Consider the following 23810-nt stretch of genomic DNA (forward strand, 5'->3'; position numbering starts at 1 on the left):
CATCAACCACATGTCCTTGGTTTGCCTTTAATAACTTTCTTTGCAGTATTTCAAACTCATAAGTTTTCAAGTTCCCATATAAAACTTCCAGTGTTATTCTGCTCAAGTCTCTCCATTTTCTTATAGCTGATATTTTCTGTTCAAAGTGGTCAGGAAGAGCTAGCAAGAACTTTAGGTTAACCTCCTCAGCTTCATAATATTTATCATGAAGCTGCAAGTCATTTATCAATTTGTTAAACCTTTCAAAAACTTCATTAATTCCTTCTTTAGGCTTTGTCATGAACCCCTCATACTGAGATACCAGTATTCTCCTTTGATTTGCTCCAACCTCCTCTGTACCTTCACACAAAATCTCAATCTTCTCCCAGATCTGCTTGGTTGTGTCACAGTTGACAATATTGTTGTACATAACATTGTCAAGTGACTCTATCCGTATTAGTTGCTGACCACTGTCAAGAAAAACCTTTTCCTTTTCAGGTCCTGTAAAAGTACTAGGGTCCTTTGGTGCATAATGTGCTGGAATTATCATATCCCCATAAGTTGACTCAAGAACCCTTTCACTAGGAATAAATGGTCCATTCTTTAAGATTCCAATGTACATGGGGTTTGCCATTCTGATAAATAGCATCATCTTCTTTTTCCAAAGTGTATAATTGATTTTGTCGAAAGCTAGTATCTTGATACTGCTAATCTTTTGTGCACTCATTCTTCCAAGGTCTTTATCTGTTTTCTTTCAGATTTTGCTCTAATACCACTTGTTAGATATTGAATGCAACAAAGGGGGGTGAACGTGTTTTCTTAATTTTAGCCTTTTTAAACTGTGTTTAGAACTTTGGTGAACAAAGCAGTGTAGATTCTTGTGTTTATAGAAATAAGCAATAAGCACGATATTTCAAAACTCACTTAATTTGTATAAAATCATGTATGCCTTGTTACAAATTTTGTGTTCTTAAAAATGATAAGAACTCAGTTTCTTACTTAAGAGAGTACAAGAAAATCTAGTTCTGAATTGTTACGACTAAAACAAAGGACCAGTGTTTACTTTATTGACTAGTAAACACGGTTTTACACAACATGTAGTAAGATGTACTAAACCCTTTTTTAAGCAACCTCTAATACTTTCTATTTCTGGCTTAGTAAATCTTTTTACAATCTGTAGGTCTGTGACATTCTTTTGTCAGTTAATATTAGCCCTTATCTTGCACTCTTCAAGCTGCTTGTGTAGACTTGTCAATTCAGTGTCTGAATTGTTTGTTGATTGATTGTTACTCCGTTTTAGGTATTTCGAATATGAATAATTTGTTATAAGATGAAAGATGCTATAAATTTCTAAAGGAATTTGTTAAATTACCAAATTTCAGGTTAACTGGTTCTAAAAATTTCCAATCAATCCTTGAAGAATATTTGACCGATTTAATTATATGAACATTTTTAAATTGTTTCTTTTATAATAAATAAGGCTAATATATTAAATATTATTCAAACTATATCCTTATTATTATTATATAATATGCATAAGGGGGATTTTATCCAAATATTTGGTAGTTATGGTCTCTGTACCGCCAAAAGAATCACAACCGTTGTATCATAAAAGATGACATTTTAGCCGTTATATTATAAAATTTGATATAATAATTAAAATATAAATACATTCACTCCTAATCCTTTACAAAGTCTTCTATAATCAACCATAAGTAAGTATTCTAAATTGCAGAGAAAAAAAAGATTTAAACCAAAAAGTAGGCATTCTAAAACAAAAAAATAATAATATAAAATTCGTAATTGTTATTTTCTTCAATTTCTGGATAATATTCATTGAATTTTTTAAAACAATTACTGAGTTAAACATAACTTCATAAGTTTCGCGTTAGCTATAAAATGTCAAAATCTAATTATATATATAGTAATCAACATACTTTTTATCCAAAATTTTGATCATGTACCGTCAAAATAATCTCAACCGTTGATTTGGTATAATTAAAAATAAACGATTAAAATTATATTTTTATCAGAATAAATATATTCCTAATACAATCAAAAAAATAATAAAAATAATAATTACATTGTTCTGCTACAATTCAAACAACAATTGCGATACCATGTTATAATACAATCCTAGATATATTATGATTAAAAATTTAATAAATCATAAATATAAAGTAATTATATTATTCTACTACAATTCAAACACCAAAATATGAAATATGATTAGATATTTTACTATATATAGCTACAATAATTTAATTCCACATCCGTATATTTCTCAAAATTTACATATTTATTGCAACAATATTATAACAAATTATCAAAAATAAAAAACAATGCAACATCAAAAGTAACGTGTATATTAAAAAAAAATTCATGCATCGCATCGCAGGGGCTATAAAGTAGTATATCTAATTTTTGTTGGATAGCTAAAATTTTGATTTTGATTTTGCCTATGGTGAGTTACCACCACCGTTTGTCCTTGATACTTCAAATCTTTTGTCAAAATGATTTCTAAAAGAAAAAAAATTATTATGATATTCTTGTTTGCAGCTAAAACTCTTTTACGGCAATACAGATGGCACCTAACAATCCGTCACCATGATCCATTCTTCCAGACGAAAAAAGAACAAGCATACACAATAACTCTTAAATGGTTCACAATGCTAAGAGGTTAAGAGTTCTGTCTTCGTAAAGCACCGGTGTGTGAGTATTTAGATTCGTGCAACCCTAGACGATAAACGGCAGGCATGGCCAACACTGTTATTGTCGAATTATATGTTATTCAAAGACTAAACTATAAATTACATAATTTATCAGATCACTGTCTTTGACTCTGTAAGGATAACCCTGAAAGCACCCTTGTTCAAGAGACCTGATTATATCAGGCCTGTAGAACTAGAAAGCCAAGATACATTTAGAAATTAGCATTGCAAGTTACAAATATAACCACAAATATTGTTTTGACTAATTCACTAACAAAGAAAGAAATTAAAAAATCAATAACAGTTTCTATGCTTACATATAGTCATAATATTGCGCATGCAGTACACACCCTTCTAGAATTCAAACATATAGCGACAAAAGAGGGTTGCGTAAAAAGAAATTCAAGGAAAGAGTGGTTCACCGTCGGGTGACAAAACAACGCTCAGGTATACATATCAGAATCAAGGACACCTGACCTCATATATTCGTCCTCACCGTTACTCTTCATAATTAGCTCCAGACCAGGTAAGACGTCTTTGAGCAGTAGAGACCTCACTAGCGAATTAACTGAACCACCAAATTCAGGCCATGAAACAGAAAGAGTTCCCTTCAGCCTTTTCATCTCACATCGACTCAATAAAGCAGCAGCCAAGCCATCTACAACACTTCCCGATGGAAAATAACACACACTTCTCAACAATTTAGATTCTTCAGGAACATCCACAGGCAACTTTCTTTCCATTGATGTCTCTAATTTCAGGGCAAAGGTTTCATCCGGTGGGAGCTTGCCACGAAAGTTTCGACTCTGAACAGTGTCCAATATCAAAACCCTCTCTGGAATTATATGTTCGCCAATTAGCATCTTCGCAACAGCATGAGTTCTCTCAGCAGCAACAGCATATTGTACAGATACAATTATAATTGTTTTTCCTGCATTATTAAGGGAATAAATGTTGCACGATTTGTCTGCAAGAGATGGTACAACTGAGTTTCCAGAGAAGGGAATCTCAGGGAGGACTAGTGTTCCAATCAAAACTTTAGAAGGTAGATGGTGGAAAAAATTCAGAGACGGAGAGGACAGAGCAAATATTAAAAGGGAGGAACATATGGGTTTATTCGGTTTAGGTGGAGAGAAAACAAGAAATGGAGAAGGAATAGTAGTCGGGGGTGGAGCAAAATTGTTGAGATCCTCAAGGAAGAACCTTGAAGGAGGGGGAATATCTGTTAGCACATCTTCCATCTCTCACCTCAGAAATAAAACGAGACCCTGCACATTTTATAACATCTTAATATAATAATAAAAACTAAATTCAAAATAATAACACAATAGTAGCACCGATACTTGAGCATGTACAATATTTTAACAGATAAGTAAGTCGGCGTAGTGGCATACATAGCAATAAAGCAAATGCAAGATTTAGGAATCTACTAGCTACATTTACTAAAAGGTTTTTTTATCAAGCCTATAAGACTCCCCAATTCTCATGTAATAGGACCTAAGATGACACAAGCGGAAAATCAGTGATCCATTTTAGTCCAATAACATCATGATCAAAGAGATACCAAATTACTCAATATACATTTGAGCTTTAAGTTTGGTGAATGTAAATTCAAGTTTAAAACTTAAGAATACAAATACCTTCTGCAGCACAAAAGGAGCAAGGTAAAACTAGAACTAGATCAGCAAAACTGAGGAAGGGGTCAAGGGGGGGACTCAAGCGGTTGAAGAATAAGAACAACCAACGAACAAGTAGAGGAATTCATAAAAGGTCTAGAGCTCTCAATGATCCAGTTTTTTATAAAGTTCAGACTGAACAAAATATGTACTACTGAGACACGCAACAGCCTAAAAATTATAAGGACGTAACAGTTAATTTCAGCTTTTAGATACTTCTCAATTCCTCAGGTAGAACTTCACAAAAAGACTTGACTTTTAGTATTGCCAATCTTGCTACCATCACATCAAGCACAAGATTTTTCTACATCGATGTGACCTTCATCTAAAACCCATCAAGATGCTTCTACAATTTTCGCTTTTGTTTTGTATGCAATACAGGGCTAAGTCATGACTCCGCTGAGACAATACATTCGTAATTAACAATTTCCCTTAATAAATAACAGTAAGCTCGTCATAATCCAGGGAAAACAATACAAAGTGAGATAATTATAAACTAAGGTCAATTAAATCTACTGCACTGACATAGATATGCGAACCACACTACCGCTCTACTATTAAATTTCACGATCCCAAAATATCTTACACTAAAAATAATGGCTCAATCCTACACGATCAACTCTCCGTAAATTCCAAAATAAAACCCGAACTAAACAATGTTATTCGTACACGCAAAATTTCCTCACCGTACAGCAAAACATCCACTTCCAAAACCCCGACCGCAACATTACACTCAAACACATAAAGCCTAAAACAGAATACACCAATTCCATATATTTTCGAGTTTTCGACTAGTTTTCACCTAATTCAATTCCATAAAATTAGAGTAATATCAATTGTGAGAAGTTAAGAGAGTGAATTAACGAGGTAGCAACTAAAATCTACAAAAGAAAGTGAAACCCTAACCCTAATTGAGAATACAAACAAGTAATTAATTAATTAAAATAAAGCAGGAATAAAATAAAAAAGAGTAATTAAAATGTTGATGAATAAAAAGAAAACGAAATTTTACCGATCGGAAAGCAGCAGCGGCGGCGGTGAGTAACGAGTTAACTCAGTGTTTACTGTGTGTGTGTGTTTTTGTTGGTGGGCCGAGTTTTTTTTGTAAATGAAGGATGGCCTGCCTTCTTTCCCAAGTTTACGATACCAACTGATTTTTTCCTTAGCCAACATAAAAATCGGTAATCGGAATTAATAGGTGTTAAAATTTTATGTATAATACGATTTATAATTATTCACATAAATTTTAAAATTATAATAATTTTTAATTAATAAATTTTCATTTACTACTAATAAATAAAATATGTTGAATGAATTTTAGTAAATAGTTAAATATGTAAGTTTTGAAACAGTAGAATATTAGTGATTTTTTTTTGAAAAATACAGAAATCTTAAAATATATTAAAAAAATATTGTCACTTTGTTTAAAAGATGATTGCAAAAAATGTTTTTATTTATAGGAAAAACTATATTTCAATTTTTCTTTTGTAGAAATGTAGTATTTTGCCACCCGATTCAACCAGATGCACATTCAACGAGTTTTTACAACTCGATGAAATCTTAAATACAGTGAAATATACTCAGTGCAATTAGTTATATTTATAGTTAATTTTGAATGAACCGTATTTTTTACAAATATTTTTAAAAGATAGAAAAATTACAAAAAATATAAAAAAATTAGAATTTTAGATAATTTCTCAGAATTAATTTGTGGTTGCGTTATTTTAAGATGGTGCCCTTTGTTTTTGCATTGTAATTCATATGTTTTGGTTTTAATAATTAGGTATTTAATATAAAACAATAAATGAAGATGAAAAGAATTCTCAATTCAAAATGTAATAAGTCAATGAAACAATTTGTTTTACAATTTTAATTTATCGGTCTTTATAGCATGATAAAATATATTTAAAAATTAGAAGAAAATGACAGTGTAAATCAAATCATATCAAATTAAACATAATAAGAAAATTCCGCTTAACGCAGGGTTTGAGTAGGATAAAATGTAGTTTGCCAAGACCCTATTTTTTGAAATATGTTATCAAAATACTTAACATGCTCTGTTATAGAAATCGGTCGATTTTTCAAAAATCGTCGATAAATCGCTCAAAAATATTTGTCCGATTTAACCGATTTCCGATAAATCGCCGATTAATCATCCGATTTTTTAAAAATCATCCGATAAATCGTAAATCGATATCTCAACCGAATAGTTCCAATTTCCAAAATCTGTAACAATGTTAACAAATGAAAAATAAGAAAAGAAAGTGAGTGTTCGAGAAAAAAATCATATTAATTCTTGTATTTTAAGCCTTTACAGTTTAGACCCGGATTGATAAAAATGGGCCGAATATAACGGGTCAAATTAAAAGAAGCATAGGTTTTAGCAGGGTTTTAGGCGGCTGCAATACACACACTCTCTTTGTATCTATAGCTCTATGATTCAAAACTATACACACATTTCTTCACAATATTTTGATTACTTATATTGTTTGCAACTATAAAGTTTTGAATTTTTCATCTTTAATAACCCTTTTGAATCAGTTTGTTTAGTTGAAGATGTGGAGAAGTTTGGGCCACAAATCTTTGAAAAAGATCAAATTTTTATCTGATTCTTGCTGTAGTTCTAATAAATCTCTTTTAGGGTTCCAAGATTTGTCGTGTATGGGAAAAAGTAGGTGTTTTGGTGATAGCCCATGTAATGCAAATCGATTTCGGGGTTTTTGGGTGGATCAGGCATTTTATCAAACAGGTTGTGTGCATAGGTTGTGTTTGGGGTTTTCGGGTAGTAATGTAGGGAGTTTAAGGGGGTTTGCGAGTGCTGCGGAGGCGGTGGTGTCTACGGAAGATGAGTGTGATGAAGTTCAGGAACTTATTAATCAAATGGCGCGAGAAATTAAGGTTGTTAAGCAGCCGAAAGTAGTGGGGGAAATGGCGCAAGGGAAGTATGTTGGGTTGCGTAGACGACAGATTAAAATGGAGACGGAAGCGTGGCAAGAAGCAGCTAAGGAATATCAAGAACTTGTTGATGATATGTGTGAGCAGAAGTTGGCACCTAATTTGCCGTATATGAAGTCGTTGTTTCTTGGTTGGTTTGAGCCGTTAAGGAATGCCATTGCTGTTGATCAAGAATCGTGCGTTGAAGGGAAGCATAAGACGGCTTATGGTCCGTATTTTGATCTGTTGCCAGCTAGTATGATGGCGGTTATTACAATGCATAAGTTAATGGGATTGTTGATGACTGGGATGGGTAGTAGTGGTGGTTGTAGAGTGGTGAATGCTGCTTGTCAGATTGGTGAAGCTATCGAGCATGAGGTACGCAGTTCTAAAGTTGTTAACTTTTTTATTTGTTTATTTGTTGTTCGATTATCTGGTTTGCATTACATTGCATTTTTTAATTTTTTCTTCACCTTATGTCCATATATTACAAGTGGATGCAAAAAGAAAATTATTTTATCCCGTCCTTTATAAGTGGAAGTCCTTGTTGATATGTTGCTAATTTTAAAAAATTCAGAATACATGCAAGTCTCCGGTCAGGGATACGATAGTCTTAGAGGCTGTATTTTGTATGTGTTTAGAAAAAAAATGCAATAGTGTAACGTATATGGTTTGTTTTGGATCATTGAGTCAACAATTTCGTTAAAAGCTAGAAAGCATGGCTTCTTCACTTACCCACAAGCGAGAGTAGGTATGGTAGATACTTTAATAGTTAATTGTTTAACATAATTTTTAGATTTGGTGAATTTCCGTACCACGCATCCGCGCTCATTCTTCCTAAGCTAAAAGTATACCCATAGGATGCTTTTGGTAAATTTAATATGGTTAGTTATATGCCTATCCATTGCTACCGTCACAGTTTTAATTTTTATCATTTTTATTTCTGTGAACCATCTAGTTATGTGCTCAAGTTACAGAAATTTGATCATACGTTATCCCCATTAATCTATTAAACTGTATAGAATCGTAGCCGTGAAATTCTTACAACTTCACTGAAAGAGGATAGCTTAAAAGTTAAGTTATTTTTATATTATTATAAATAACTTATATTATTAATGTTGTAGTACAGGTATCCTCATAATTAAATTGGGAGTCAGTTTGATTGTACATTACTATCATATTCATATCTAAAACTTTAAAACGTTTTTATAAACTACAGCATTTAAATAATTTATTTTATTTCCACAATAGTTTGTGGTGAATTAAATCATTTGTTAAATCTTTCAATTCAGTACTACATGATATTCATTTTACATTCCTCTGTTTTTTAATGTAAGGTCATGTACTTACTAATTATACCAATTACTAATATAGTATCCACTTAACTCTTTTAGTAAGTGAGTAAATAATATTGCATCAAAAGTCATAGCAATCCTCATAACAGTAACGGTGCATCATTGTATTAACGTTGGTTTTCATCGTTATATCCCTATAGAGGTACATTGTTTACTCCAGAATCCAGATCCACAAGAATGTCTTTAGAGCATCTCCAATAGAGGTTGCCAAGGGGTTGCCAAATCTTATATGGCATGGCACCCTTGGTTGCCAACCTATTGGAGTTGTATGGTTGCCAAGAGGTTGCCTACCAAGGTTGTCAAAACTTGGCAACTTCCTAAAATGGTTTAAATACATATACAAATGCAAAAAGTTTATATCAATAATGCCTTTTTTAGTTTATGAGTCATTTACAATTTAATTTAAGGGACCACATAGGCAACAATTAAAGGTTGCTTGATCTGCATTAGATAAATATTACAATCAACTGCACTTCTGCACTGCAAGTGTTAGAGGCTTAAATGTTAATTTTTTCTTGGAAATCAGGTCAGAATACAGAACTTTCTAGACAAGAACAAGAAGAAGCCTGCATCAAGTAAGGATTCAAATACGGAATCTGATTCTCCTACCGAAGAACAAGAGAAGCTGAAGAAAAAGGTTACTCACTTGATGAAAAAGCAAAAGTTGCATCAAGTAAGATCAATTGTAAAAGAACATGATCATGGAAAGCCGTGGGGCCAGGAAGCTCAAGTCAAGGTTTGTACTTGTGATGAATTTTCTTTTTGTCAGCTTCTTTTTGTCAATATCATTCTCCTTATCGTTCTTATATATTATTTCCAGGTGGGATCCCGTTTGATTCAGTTATTGATGGAAACAGCCTACATACAATCTCCAGCTGATCACTCAGAAGATGGTCCACCTGATATTCGACCTGCATTTGTACACAATCTAAAAACTATCGACACCCGGTGTGTATACCTTTGTGTTTTAAAATTTATTTCTTTCTAACAGACAGAGACGCACACACCTGCACTTCACTCTTGTTAATAAACACGTATATCTGGTTTGATTTATAGAAAAGGCAGCAGGAGATATGGAGTTATTGAGTGTGACCCAATGGTTCGGAAAGGCCTGGAGAAAACTGTAAGTGTAAATGAAGTATTGATTATTTGTATGCCTAAATATTAATATTTAATACTATACTAGTGGTGGGCAGGGTTTTGAATAATGTCCTTGACCTGTACTGAATATTTCTCAAAGATACGAGAGCAGTGTTTTTCCTTTTTAAATATAATTAGTTTTAAGAATTTGTCTAATTTATGATGTTGATGCAGGCTAGGCACATGGTGATTCCATATATGCCGATGTTGGTTCCTCCAACAAATTGGACGGGGTAATTTTGCTGGATTCTAATAGATGTTTTATTGGTATTCTAGTCTATTCACGGATGAAACCTGTTTTATATCTTAAGTTTTGTTCTGAAAGTCACAATCTATTGACAGAATTACCTTTTAGCAACCAACTCTAATTAATAAAAAAAATATTTCAACCAAACAGCCATGTAGTCCATGTCCATGTATTTCAGGGATGATGGTCTTAGATATTTTCTTATTTTGTCCTACATTATTGTTCTGTAAAGACATAATATTTTGTAGGTATGATAAAGGCGCATATTTATTTTTGCCGTCCTATATTATGCGTACTCATGGAGCAAAACAACAGCGAGAGGCAGTTAAAAGAGTTTCAAAGAAGCAAATAGAACCTGTTTTTGAGGTATGATGTCTTTTTTTAGATACACATTTCCAACTTTAGATTTGGTGCAATTATGATGCATTTTGAGCCATTCTGTGTGAAAATTTGTCTGATTGGTGCCAGTCAATTTGCTATTTGTCACCAGGCTTTAAATACACTTGGAAATACCAAATGGAGGGTAAATAAGAAGATTCTTGACATCGTAGATAGAATTTGGGCTACTGGAGGCCGCCTAGCTGATTTGGTTGACCGTGAGGATGTACGTCACAATATCGGAACATAAATTTCTGCTTCTTTAGATAATAATATAAATAATAATACAGGAGCAAAAATTGTATTTTGATTCCTAAATCTTGTCCATATATGCAGTTGATCTTTGATTTCTTTGGATGGTTAAATGATTGTTGGCTGTTGCAGGTTGATCTGCCCGAGGAACCGGACACTGAAGATGAAGCAGAAACTAGGAAATGGAGGTGGAAAGTTAAAGGAGTAAAAAAAGTGAATAGTGAGAGGCACTCACAGAGGTGCGACATTGAACTTAAACTTGCGGTAAGAAGCAAATTACTCCATGATTTGTTCATTTTATATTTTTATGGTTAGACTGTAAAAACCCTCAAGTGGGAGCTACTAAGCTTCAACATATTGGACATGTTGAACCTTAAAATTCTCCAAAGTACCTATACCCTATTTTGGTAATGATGAACGTGTAATGGGACATTACATTGATGGAAGGTAAATACATCTTTCGGAATGATGAAACCTTAATGGAAATTAATAGTAACGTTGGGAATTAACACGTCCAATATGTTGAATTTAATTGGTTCCTGTTTGAGCAAGACACTATATTTTTATACACTAACTTGTCATACATTCTGATCTAATTTGGGTAGGTTTCACGGAAAATGAAGGATGAGGATGGCTTTTACTACCCACACAACCTAGATTTCCGTGGCCGTGCATATCCCATGCACCCATATCTAAACCATCTTGGTTCTGATTTATGCCGAGGGATCCTGGAGTTCGCAGAGGGACGTCCACTTGGCGAGTCAGGCCTACGCTGGTTGAAAATACACTTGGCAAATTTATATGCTGGCGGTGTAGACAAGTTTTCTTATGAAGGCCGAGTAGCGTTTACTGAAAAACACTTGGCTGATATATTTGATTCTGCAGACAGACCTCTTGATGGAAAACGGTGGTGGCTGAAGGCTGAAGATCCTTTTCAATGTCTGGCAACATGCATTAATCTGTCCGAAGCATTGAGAAGCTCCTCTCCTGAGGATACTTTATCTTATATACCTATTCACCAGGTATCTTAGTCTGAAATTTCCACATGATTTTTACGGAGTATATTTGTATGCATGACGGTGTTTACTTTTTAGTCCTGATTTACTGATAGATAACCAAGTTATAAGAATGGATAATTTAGGAAAGCCAACAGTGAGCACGACCATGAAGTCATGCATGATCAAATTGTATCTGTAGTACATTACTCTTGCAGGAACTTTTATGTTACCGAAATATCGTATTTGTAAAATGACAAAATTGAGTATCAGACAAGTGTCTGTCATGACCACAGAGACTACAAATTTTACGTGGTATTTCTGTGATCATTCTTTTCTCATTATTGTTTATTTTTGTGTGTTTATTTTTAAAATTTTCAACATGGAAATAAATATGGAAAGGCTGTTTTGTATTATGCATAACAGTGGAGAGAATTGTAACCAGTCATCTTGATAAATACAGATTTCTTTTAGCATTCTGTTAAGCTTTATTTATGTAGGCTTATATAGGTCTTCAATTACATTGTTGATGTCAGTGATTTTTTTTCTAACTTAGTAGTGAGTAGACATCTCAATGCTCTTGGTTGTCTTTTCGAGTTTAAACTTAATGAGTATCCTTCCCGTCATTGACAAAATTTGAATATATACCAAAGCAGATCAGAGACCTGAATTGGATCAAAATTGGCTATTAATACGATAAGTAATTTATATTATTGCTTTGGCAAGTATAAAATTAATGCATTGGTATACTGTTACAAGTTTCTTTTTTCCACCAAGAAAATGGGTTGGCAGTTCTTGACCAAAAATAATCAACAATTGTAGTTTACCGCAAACGTAATTGTAGAGCTATTTGGAAGGGTATATATAACTGTCTTTACGAACCATAGATCGTGAAATGACCGCAGACCGCAGACAGATTATAAGTTAAACATGTTAAGGTCCCTAAGCTTTATAAAGGCAAATGTGACCGTCTGTGTAAATTACGCGCTGTTTGTGAGAAGATTTTGATGACCTGTGAAGTTATAGTGTATAGTGTGTCTCTTTGTGGGGTGTGTTGGCACGCATACAGCCGTACATAGTACATCTTTTTGCTTATTCTGCACAAGCGTATTTTCTGCATATTTAGATTCGAAGTGTATTAACAGTTTTTATGCATTTTTCAAGGATGGTTCATGTAACGGGTTGCAACACTATGCTGCTCTTGGCCGGGACAAGGTATAGATTTCCATTTACTTCATCAGACCACAACTGTAATATTATGGCATTTGTTTGAATGGGAAATGCATTCTATTAAGTGACAGGAAGAGTTCAGTTAGTGGCTTAGTGCCTAGTGCCTAGTGCCATGAATTGCAGTAAGCTAGTAACAATGCAGACTTGTATATTTTGTTTTTATGCATGCTCCCTAACTATTTTTAACGGGATTACCACATTTTGATTAATTAGCCAACCTTCATCCCGTGTCAAACTTATTTTCTGTAAATTTTGCGAAGCTCAGTTTGTCAGTGAGATGTTTTGGTGTTACATGTGGGAACAAAATTACATTGCTTTCCTATTAAAGTTCTTACCATATTGTCTGCCTTTATTAACTTACAACTAATCTTACTGTGCAAGTCTTATAAGTTTAGAAAATCCACATAAATAAGCAACTTTTAGACTCTGTATGTCTCTCCTTAAATATTTCAGTGTTCGGAAGAGTGTTTTCAAGTAGATTTACAGTCCTCTTGCATTGAACGGTATCACTTAGTTTTAGCAACTTAATTGAGTTGTATCTTAAAACTTATGCAATTTCAGGGCTTCTTCTGAGTTCTGAGATTACAGGTTGTGAGCTTAGATGCAGTATGTTGGCTGTATAGAGAATACGATATAATGAAGAAAACCTCTAAGTGACTGTTGCGTCGACTTTTATTAGCACACTGCACCACCTGTGGTTTGCTCGTGTTGCAATACCTGTTATTTTAAATAATGCGACGGCTTAGATAGTACATTTAAACAATTGAGTTGGGTGTTTACCGTGGACACATCTACGCACATAACTACAAAAGAAATTATGTTTAAGGTTGTCCACAGCCCTATTATATAATTAAAAGTATTGGCACTCGTTCCTAGACGAAGGAAATGTTACTTTTTGATCTTGTCTAGTTTTTGTATATTATCGCTGAAATTATCACTTCTACTTTTTCAGCTAGGAGCAGCTGCAGTGAATCTCGTTGCTGGAGAGAAGCCTGCTGATGTTTACTCTGGAATTGCTAATAGGTAAGTGACATTGTAATATGATAAAGGAGATTTTTGTGTGATCATGGGTCCAATTTCGGGTGTCGCAGCATATGATAATTTATTATGCTTGAAAGAAAGCCAAGCGGTGCTGAGAGATTATATAAATGGGGAGATAACAAATACAGCCTCTATTGACCTCCACCAACCTTAATGTCCAAACTCAAATCATCTTTAATCCGCAAGGAAACTTTTACTACAGTGTTGGTTATATGAATGCTATTACCTCTGCTGAGATTATTCTGCAATGCAGAGTCCTTGATATCATGCGGAGAGATGTAGCAAAAGATCCTGCAAATAATCCAAATGTATTGCGCGCCAGACTTTTGATCAACCAGGTACCATTTTCATGTTCTTTGACCTGAACTTCCAAATATGCATGCTATTAGGTTTATAAACATTCTGCGGTAACTTCTTGATTACATTTTAAAGTTCTTTTACTTTTATCAAGCTATCATGTGTGTGGGGAACGAGTATCAATAATTTGTCAGCATTGTGGTTGATGTTCTTTTGCAGGTAGATAGGAAATTGGTGAAGCAAACAGTGATGACGTCAGTATATGGCGTCACTTACATAGGAGCACGTGACCAAATTAAGAGGAGGTTAAAGGAACGTGGTCTCATTGAAGATGAGAACGAATTGTTTGCTGCAGCTTGTTATGCTGCAAAAGTAAGCAAATTCTTTTGCACCTGATATGAACTTTTTTCCTATATTGTTGTTTATATCAGTAATATTTGCCCCTCGGGCATTACAATCTTTACATGGATAGGCATGAACAAAAACTATAAGGTTTTAAAGGCATTAAAGCTTCCCTCACAGGAAATATATTTGTTAAGTTGTAAATGAAGTAAAGATGCAGTCACTACGACATTATGTACATTCTCTCAGTATGTAATATAAATGCCTCTCATACAGTTGGTTGTCAAAAGTACTAAATGTATACTGAATTAAATTGTGTGCTCTAACTGCATTAAATTCTGAACAGACTACCTTGACTGCGCTGGGAGAAATGTTTCAAGCAGCCAGAAGTATAATGAGTTGGCTTGGTGATTGTGCAAAGGTTTGTTTTTATAATTCCAGTGATGACCTAAAATAATGTTGAAAATTGACCAACCTATGATTCTGTGGACTTGAATTCTGAAGTCTTCCAGTTATTAGTTCATATATACATTTACAGCTCATGCATTATATTTCCAACAATGTATTGTGCATAACATGAACCCATTGTTATATGTTTTTAGGTAGAATCTAGGGGGAAAGGGAGTTGACAACAAGTATTCATGCATACCGATGCATATATGATTATTAAATAAATAAAACTGTCTTACAACCGTCATGTAGGAAATGACTATTATTTGTGATCATATTATCCATCCCATACCCATGTTTTCTGTTTCTTTGCATGAGCCAAAATAAATCTTAGTATATATTGGTTTAGATATGTATTTGATGAGAAAATGAATATTTGCAGGTTATATCAATGGAAAATCAGCCAGTTAGATGGATTACTCCTTTAGGACTTCCGGTCGTGCAACCTTACCGCAAACTAGGGAGGCATCTAGTAATGTCCATAAACATTTTTACTCGAGAAATGGGCAAACTTTTATAATATTTTGTCTTTGTTCACATCAATCTCTCTGGTTTTAATACATATTGCTTTGTGTGCAGATAAAGACTTCTCTTCAGGTTTTGACACTACAGCGGGAAACTGATAAGGTAACTTTCCACTCTTAGAACAAGTATAATATAACTCTTTTAAGTTTCTGGTGTGACGGTAATATAAATTATGTTAATGATCACCGTTGTACTTTCTTATAGAATGTCCAGTCACTTGGTTTTCTCTTGGTTTACGTTATTCTCTTTATCTGGGAAAGTATTAAAATTCAATCTGTGAGAAGTCCTATTCCAGAAATTTAAACTACAAATTTGCAATATTAGCTATTTTATTTCCATTCATCCGTTCATTGTCTCCTCCATGTCACATGGTGTAATTTATATTTTGAAGACCTTAATCTTGTTTCTTGCTCTAATACATTTGTTCTTGTAAAAGGTTTTGGCTAGGCGGCAGAGAACAGCCTTTCCTCCAAATTTTGTTCACTCGCTCGATGGAACACACATGATGATGACTGCCATTGCTTGTAAGGAGGCCGGCTTGAATTTTGCAGGTCTCCTATTGTTTCTGTACTATTCTTACCTTTGAAGTGTGCAAAGTATCAACTACTGTGTGTATTGACTAGTTTTATTTCAGGAGTTCATGATTCCTATTGGACGCATGCATGTGACGTTGACAAAATGAATATAATCCTGAGGGAAAAATTTGTTGAACTCTATGAAGCACCAATACTAGAGAATGTTAGTATCCCTTCTCTATTCCCATGTCAAACTTTAGTAGTGTACCTGCAAACTAATATTTTCTGTTCTTTATTGTGCGCGAGGTGTGTGTTTGTCTGTTTGATGTGTTGTCCTTGGGACTGTTTGTCACTTTTTTTTTTTATCTTTTTATCTTGCTACCTCTATTTATTATTTGCTTATATCCTGTTTGATGCACGGGTTACTTATAATATCTTTTACATGTTTTATCTATATTTGTTTTTAATATAAATATTATACTTATAAGAAATATTTAAGATAATTAAACCCGTTAAAATGGTTTTGACAAATAACTGATTCCTAGATATATGTTAAATTAAAACAGTTATATTTATTTTGATTGGAATAGATTTGTAAAATAATTAGGCCCATAAAAATATTTTTTAACAATTAGAATCTTAAAATGTATAGGCCTAGAGATGCGTTTATATTAGGGAAAAAATAGTATGTCCTAGTGATATGTTCAAATTGAAATAGCTAGACATATTTTAATTAGAAAAGTTTTTTAGAATAATTAAACCTATGTTTTTAAAATAAGTCTACCACAGAGACGTGTTTATTTTAGTACAGATAAATATAGTAATACATAATAAGTGGCCCTTACCAAAAATTTAAGTACCAGTAGATGAGATAGATCATAAATATGTGTTTATATTAGCAATTTAGCATATAGATTGTAAATGTCGACATGTATAATAAATAGGCTCAAGTACCAAAATATAGATCCGTATATAAGTAGGTCCAAGTACCAATATATGAGCAACAAAAAATAGCTACTGTACCGACCAAACTTTTAATGTTTCGGCTATATAGTATAGGTTTATGAATCAAATTATAATAATAGGAACTGGAAAATGTGTCATAGAACAAAAAAAAAATTATACTTGTGATATGCTTCTTTTTCCTTTTCTACTAGATTTATTAGCTTTAGTTTTAAGTATCTTTTGGTGGAGATTCACAGGCTTTCTTATATGAAAGATCATGTAGATCAAATTAGTTTTTTAGTATGTGCTTCCTTTGTCCCCTGATTTTTTCTGTTTGTGAATGTGTTGTCTGGGGTAGAAACTGTAATGCAGGTTTTTTTTTTGAAGAATTTACATTGATATATCCGGTATTCTTCCCGAGTTCCTGATTTTATTATATGATCTCTGGTTTATTATTTTTTTTCCTGTATCAGCTGCGGGATAGCTTTCAGAAGACCTTTCCCGAATTAAATTTTCCTCCCTTGCCAGAACGGGGTGACTTTGATTTGAAAGAGGTGTTAAAATCACCTTACTTCTTCAACTAATTATGAGTAGCTTCATTCTTCGCACCAGCTTAATTTTTTGGCGCTGGTTCTTTGGTGTACCTCTATTGGTATACCATTATAGAGCTAGTCCTTGGTGATACCTTCACCTCCATCATCGAGTGGCCTATTGGTAGACGTTCCTGGAATTTAGAGCATCAGTCTGAGATTAAATCTTCTACTGCCACATATCAGACTTGTTAACTGGAGCTCTCTACAACACCTGCCATGGGACGCAGAGTGTTTTGTACATTATATATAGAGAGAGATGTCTTCCAAACTGTTAGATGTCCGATATAGGTAGTAATGACTACTTGGTTTTTGTACCTGCTACGGGTAGAAGGAAAACTTGATTAGCAGCAGATGGCCAAACTGTAGAGAATTATATACTAAAGTTTTTGAGGTTAGGGTACAAAATGGAAATCATTCATTTGTTGGCGCACGAACTTCAACAACAGAAACCTTCATGATGCCCCCGCCAGCACTTTGGACATAAACACAGTTAGATTAATGAGGATCTGAGCGTGTACATCGGTTATAGGAAAAAGTGCATGCCGATGCAGGGATGAAGTGCATCGGCTTTAGTTTGCTGTTGGCTTCTGCACTCTAATTGTAAATCTGGCTTATGTAACATCAACATGTACTTCCTGTGAAAGGGGAGAGCTTATATGAAGTACACAATAATAGAATAGGTCATCTTGTTGTATTACATTAATTCGACTTACATGTGCACTGCTGCTTATGCTGCAGCAGAGTCATGTCATGTATCAAGGTTTTTGAAGGTTTTTGAAGGTTTTTGAATAAAAGAGGGAAAATATTATACTTGCACGTTGATGTCTTCTGAAACTTACAGTACAATGTTGAACTCTTTTTCTTGATAGGGTGTTTTCGTGTATGCGTATTACATATTTGTGCGTGAAAGTACACGAATTCTACACATGTCGTTCGGTTTTGTGTTTGACCTTTATGTACACGAAACACGAAAATACATGTGACACGAATTTCCAGGTCTAGCTATATGACAAGTCGACAGCCGAGTTGATAACAAATAAACATTTGATGCATCAAGCACGACTATTATACTGATTGCAAGTTTTGCTCATTCGGTAAAAAAACTGCTGCATTTCTCAAAAATTGCAACATCACTAGTTTGTAGTCACAACGACTGGCTACTGTTTTGTGAAAAAGTTGCACTATTAGCCAAAAAGAATCAAAAAAAAATTACTTGAATAATGTGAAACATCACTTCCATATGAAGGGCAAAGTGAAAAATACAACAAACAGCTGATCTATAATCGAATCATACCATCTCATTTTTTGTACTCAGATATTCAGTTAATACAGGGTTAAAACACAATTGGTCTCATCGCTTCATTATGCCCCTGCTACCACTGCTTAAGGTACAATACTTGTGCGAAATCTAGCGAAAATCACAGCAAAAGCCTTGGCATTACCATCACATTTTGCGGTCGGGTAGTACTGAAGATTAGTTGCAGCTATACTTAAAAAGATCCCGTTGTATATAAAGCAAGCCAATGAAATTCGATTTTGGCTGTTTAACAAAAAGAGGCCTTCTGTAAATCTTTATGCCAAAAAGTCGCAGCAAGCTGAGTACACAGACCTTGGAGCTTCACGCAGGTCTTTGACCAAAAATATGATGATAACATACTCTTGTATCCTTACAAAACTATGAAGCTTTATGTGCATGTTTTGATCCCATATTTGTAATGCATATTCAAAGAAGCATGTCAGTTGTTGCAAAAGAATACAGTTAGAGTTCAGCTTTCATATGGTCTGCTGGGGAAGGCCCTGAATATTTATAACACAAAATATGTGATTAGCTCAGAAACAGGACCAGTGCTTGATATGGAAGTATTAGCAATTTATACCTTGTAAATCTTCTTCGTCCAGCGTAATGTTAGAATTAAGACCCATCTGCACAATATTGTGAAGCTCATCATCCCAGACATTCGGTACCTTCAATTACATGAATCAAATGAAATTTGTGAGTATTAATGGCGAGATTTTTAATTGCAATCTGTTATCTAACAGGCATTACACTCTGCAGTTTCTGAAGATCTGCTTATTCTACGTAAAACAATAATATATGCATTAACAAGCTTCTGCTTAAATGTGGTAGGGATCTGCTAACAGAAACTACAACACTATATAGCAAAAACGACAATTTATTTCAGAAAAAGACCAATGCTGTACAGTCACAATAGTTGATATAAAGTTACCTGGGAATTAGGCAACTTATATCCTCCACTCATAGAGGCCAAATGGGCAGTAAAGCTTCTCTGAAGTGCATCTGGAGATGGTCCCATGCCAGTAAGACCGGCTTGAACAAGTCCATGTTGTGATAGATGCATAGGAGGGTAAGGCATAGACATGTCAGGATGAAAGCCAAGGGTAGATGAAGGGCCAGCTCGTGACTGAAGGATCTGCGTCAAATTGCAAATATTTAGACAATCAAAGGTACACTTTAATAATAATCCATCAAAATGTCAATTTACATTGGGGTGTGTCATGTACGTGCTGGTGTGGTTTCTCTTACATCTTTAGCTAAAAGCCCTTCAACGTTAAAATCCAGCCGAGGATTCACTGTAGCAAGCTTCATGGAGAGAAACTGATGCATATATGAAGACGGTACATATTAGTTTCTAATCAAGGAACATGTGATCACACACAATTGCAAATTAAATAACAGAAGCCGGAAATAGGTAAGTATGCAAATTTGAACTACTTCCAAAGAGTTTTGGGTGGTCAATCATTTGTAATGATTTGGTGAAATGCTGTAGTCATCTTTATTTCCCAAAAATATAAAGTCTTGCAGAAGTTCTGGAAGACATTGGCTAGATGCATACAAAAACAAGAACTTTAACTTTCGATTTTCATGTTTTATGTATAGGAACTGAATACGAAAAAAGAGCAAAATAAAGAAGGTAACAAAGTCTAGAAAAACTTTAGTGATGTACCTCAACTTGTCGTTGTAGTGATTGAACATAATTAATGATTTCATCCAGCATGACTGCTTTACCAGTAACCTGAAAATACAATTACTGGTCATGAATGGACTGTCAAAGAAACATCTATTTTACATAAAAGGGTGTAGCTAAATTTAACTGCCTTGAATATTTGATAGGCGTTTACGAACCTTGCCGCAACCTGGTACAAGGTCCTGAAGAAACTTCATCCTTTCACTGATCTTCTCCCTTCTCACCTGATAGAGATGTCTAACTTAACGCAATATTCAAAGATATAAACTTTCTTGCAACATTCCAGAGAAAACAGAATGAAATATTACTCTTTCTGCAAGACTGTGGCTATTTGTTGCCTGTCCTCTTCGTGCACGAACATGTATATATTCTTCCTTGTTCGAATCTGAAGCTTGAGATCCCTGGTTACCACGTTTACCACCAGGCTTATTGACAGTGGAATTTGGATTTTGATCCCCCTTTGGAAGAATTCTTGAGTCATCCTTTGTAGTTTCAGTTGGATTTGAAGTGTCCCTTCCTTGGTCAAGCTCGGTATCCTGCTAAATACAGGTGATGAGAATTAATGAACTTAACAAGAAAGTAGGAAATCAGACTAAAGCATCTGTATAAATTTTACAAAAAGAAATAGTAAACATCTTGTTCTACCTGCCCAAGTCTTTTTCTTTTCTTTAAGCCAGGTGTATTGGTAGGAGTTCCTCCGCCCTCCGACGCTGATGGCTCAGCTTGAGCACCTCCACTACCTAATTCAGCTTCATCCGATTCATTACCGGGATGACACAAACCCTGTTTTACCTGATCATTAGACCCCAGCAAGCCCTTTTTCCTTTCATTATTGAGAAGGCTCCCCGTACTAGCTTTATGCTCAATAGGTATGCTACCATCTTGAGAGAATTCAGCCGTTCTTATCTCATTTTTCTGGTACTGTCCTTCAAGTATTGAGTTCAGTCTACTGCCAGCATAAAGTGCTTCTTCCCCTTGCATTTTTGCTGCTCCTGTAGTATAATGACTTGTTGATTCTGGAATGCTGAAAGGGTTTACTATATCACTGAAATTGCCTCCACTGAAGCATGAGAACCTCGCTGCTCGCTCAATGAACCCTGAATCTGTTGGAAACTGAGATAAGCTCTGAGGAATCATCCTAGAAGATGTTGGTGAAAGCATATGCTGTTTCAACATGGAATTATGTGGACTCCAACCCATTTCAAGAGCTCTCTCAAGATCAGTTCTCGCAGCAACCACACTGCCAGTTCTGAACCCAAGTGTACTCACAGAACTAGAATTATTTTGTACATTGGCATCACAAAATCCAATGTTCTGTGAATTGCTATTGGGCTGGTCCCATATAGGAGGGCAGAATGAATCCACCATAGATGCAGTGGAACAAGACGACGACTCACCTAACGCTCCTTTACATCTTACCATAGGACTACTAGCCCGAATCAATCCCATTGACGTATTTGTAAGACTAGAACCACTATATCGCCAATCCGAAGACATATTTGGTGCATTGTAGTTCCTAGAATCCTCATCCCCTTTCTCTGCCTCAATTTTATCCGGGCTTCCCCTATCCATATCTCCCCTTCCCCAAAACTAGCAAAACAAACCCAAACCAGATGTTCTTCTCTTACCTTGTCTAACTAAATTAAACAATCAACCTATAAATAAAACCAAGTTTGCAGAATTACCACCCTAGAAAAAACTATATGCTCTAGAAGAGAAGGGGAAGTACAATTGCAACCCTACAAGAAACTTAAATTCTCAAGAAAATGCAACACAAATTAGCCCACTTGAAATATATGAGCTAAAGAATCAAATGCAAGACCTTACAATCATACACAAACTCAACACAGTACACACTACACCCTACATCCAAACTAATCACTGACTCACTGTAATAAAATCCAAGATCTTCAAAAACACAACAAAAAGTCCTTGAATGACAAGGAAAACACAAGCCCAAGTTCATAAATGAGCTGACAAACACAAATTAATTAGACAATAACATTGATTTCAGCATCATAAATAAGCATTCAAACCCTGAACTTATCAGTAAAATAAATAAACTCTAGTCAGAAGCCAAAGGGACCACATAAGCTCTGAAACAAAGAAAAGACCAAACTAAAGTAGATAGAGAAAGATACCCATTACAGATTCTGTAGTACACCATTCTGCAAAGTCCTTTTTTTTCACTGATCAAAACTTTTGTTTCAATTTAGGGACTCTGTTCAAACACTTCTTTTTTCAGCTCACACCTAAACAAACAAAGTGTACAAAATTTAATGTACAGAACAAAAATATTAATCTGTACTCAAAGCTTCTGAACAACAGCTGCTCAGTAAGAAACAAACAAGAAAACAAGAATAAAATTTCAAGAAAATATATTAAAAAATGAGTATTTGAAGGACCTGCAAAAGGGTGACTAGTCTCAATGGTCCTGCACTTATACCCACGCCTACATCGAAAAAAGAGCTCTTGATGATTAACCACCGTCACTGCTACTGTAAAATATGCACACAACATATAATACAATATAATAGTACTTAAATTTCATATTTTGAAACGTAACGTACTCATTTATCCCGCTTAAAGCAGTTCCAACAGCTTCTTAGTTCATTTCCTAAATTTGATATAAAATATTGGATTTTAGTAACTTAAGACATAATAGTTATTCTCAACTCCAACAATATTCCCTATCTTTATTTCTTATATAATATTTAATCATTAAAAAGTAATATTATTATATAAAGTAAAAAAAGAGAAAGTGTTTATTTCAAATATATATTATAAAATAAAAGTTAGAAGATGAGAGAGGTTAGCTAAAGATAAAGAACGAGAAGAAGATCTTAATGGATCTTAGTGATTTAAGGAATCATAGGATACCGTTGGAGTAGTTTTTCTCTGCATGTTCCTTATATTTGACTTTAAGACTCCAAATAACTAAACTATTGGAGTTGCTCTTATATATTATCGAAAAAATAATTTTAATTCATTAATAAAAGAATCATGGTCACAAAAATAAACATTTCTCCGACTCGTTTGCGATATCTTATGAGTAACTTATAATATAAGTTAAAAAAAACTAAGTCATCAACTTGTGCATGAAGTAATAAACTGTATTAATTTCTTCTGAATATTACTGCAAATTATGAAAGATTTTGTGATAAATTTAGGTGGGCTAGCTTGATTTAGGTGACACACTGCTACAATAATTTAGTTTG

At 34.3% G+C, this 23810-nt stretch overlaps 3 protein-coding genes across 3 annotated transcripts; 1 reads left to right on the top strand and 2 right to left on the bottom strand.

Moving 5' to 3' along the window:
- Positions 1-2909: 2909 nt before the first annotated feature.
- On the bottom strand, positions 2910-5520 carry LOC141678839 (uncharacterized). Its single transcript, XM_074485245.1, has 2 exons — positions 5379-5520; positions 2910-3958 (listed from the first exon to the last, which is right to left on the bottom strand). The coding sequence occupies exon 2, from the start codon at positions 3929-3931 to the stop codon at positions 3134-3136; it is 798 nt and encodes a 265-aa protein (XP_074341346.1). The 5' UTR covers positions 3932-3958; positions 5379-5520; the 3' UTR covers positions 2910-3133.
- A 1201-nt stretch (positions 5521-6721) lies between these two features.
- Positions 6722-18415, top strand: LOC141677536 (DNA-directed RNA polymerase 1B, mitochondrial-like). Its single transcript, XM_074483515.1, has 19 exons — positions 6722-7678; positions 9182-9391; positions 9476-9603; positions 9712-9778; positions 9970-10028; positions 10291-10408; positions 10533-10646; positions 10805-10936; positions 11278-11694; positions 12832-12882; positions 13850-13920; positions 14192-14276; positions 14455-14607; positions 14924-14998; positions 15410-15499; positions 15607-15654; positions 15989-16103; positions 16187-16290; positions 17486-18415. Exons 1-19 carry the CDS (start codon positions 6923-6925, stop codon positions 17594-17596), a joined length of 2904 nt encoding a protein of 967 aa, XP_074339616.1. The 5' UTR covers positions 6722-6922; the 3' UTR covers positions 17597-18415.
- Positions 18416-18800: 385 nt separating this feature from the next.
- Positions 18801-23126, bottom strand: LOC141677700 (transcription factor bHLH49-like). The gene is made up of 10 exons (XM_074483739.1): positions 22998-23126; positions 22734-22844; positions 21238-22247; positions 20901-21128; positions 20751-20816; positions 20572-20640; positions 20151-20222; positions 19834-20037; positions 19483-19570; positions 18801-19402 (listed from the first exon to the last, which is right to left on the bottom strand). The coding sequence occupies exons 3-10, from the start codon at positions 22162-22164 to the stop codon at positions 19365-19367; spliced, it is 1692 nt and encodes a 563-aa protein (XP_074339840.1). The 5' UTR covers positions 22165-22247; positions 22734-22844; positions 22998-23126; the 3' UTR covers positions 18801-19364.
- Positions 23127-23810: the final 684 nt, after the last annotated feature.

The sequence above is a fragment of the Apium graveolens genome, chromosome 8, assembly GCF_009905375.1.
Source record: "Apium graveolens cultivar Ventura chromosome 8, ASM990537v1, whole genome shotgun sequence".
In the NCBI taxonomy this organism is placed as follows: Eukaryota; Viridiplantae; Streptophyta; class Magnoliopsida; order Apiales; family Apiaceae; genus Apium; species Apium graveolens.

Bases quoted from the DNA above. Each gene is read 5' to 3' on its own strand.
- LOC141677536 (XM_074483515.1), top strand. From the start codon at position 6,923: ATGTGGAGAAGTTTGGGCCACAAATCTTTGAAAAAGATCAAATTTTTA. The intron at 14,608-14,923 runs GTAAGCAAATTC...AATTCTGAACAG, and splicing joins CAGCTTGTTATGCTGCAAAA to ACTACCTTGACTGCGCTGGG. The intron at 16,291-17,485 runs GTTAGTATCCCT...TTCCTGTATCAG, and splicing joins AAGCACCAATACTAGAGAAT to CTGCGGGATAGCTTTCAGAA.
- LOC141677700 (XM_074483739.1), bottom strand. From the start codon at position 22,164: ATGGATAGGGGAAGCCCGGATAAAATTGAGGCAGAGAAAGGGGATGAG. The intron at 21,129-21,237 runs GTAGAACAAGAT...TGTATTTAGCAG, and splicing joins AAAGAAAAAGACTTGGGCAG to GATACCGAGCTTGACCAAGG. The intron at 20,223-20,571 runs GTACATCACTAA...TATATGCATCAG, and splicing joins CACTACAACGACAAGTTGAG to TTTCTCTCCATGAAGCTTGC.
- LOC141678839 (XM_074485245.1), bottom strand. From the start codon at position 3,931: ATGGAAGATGTGCTAACAGATATTCCCCCTCCTTCAAGGTTCTTCCTT.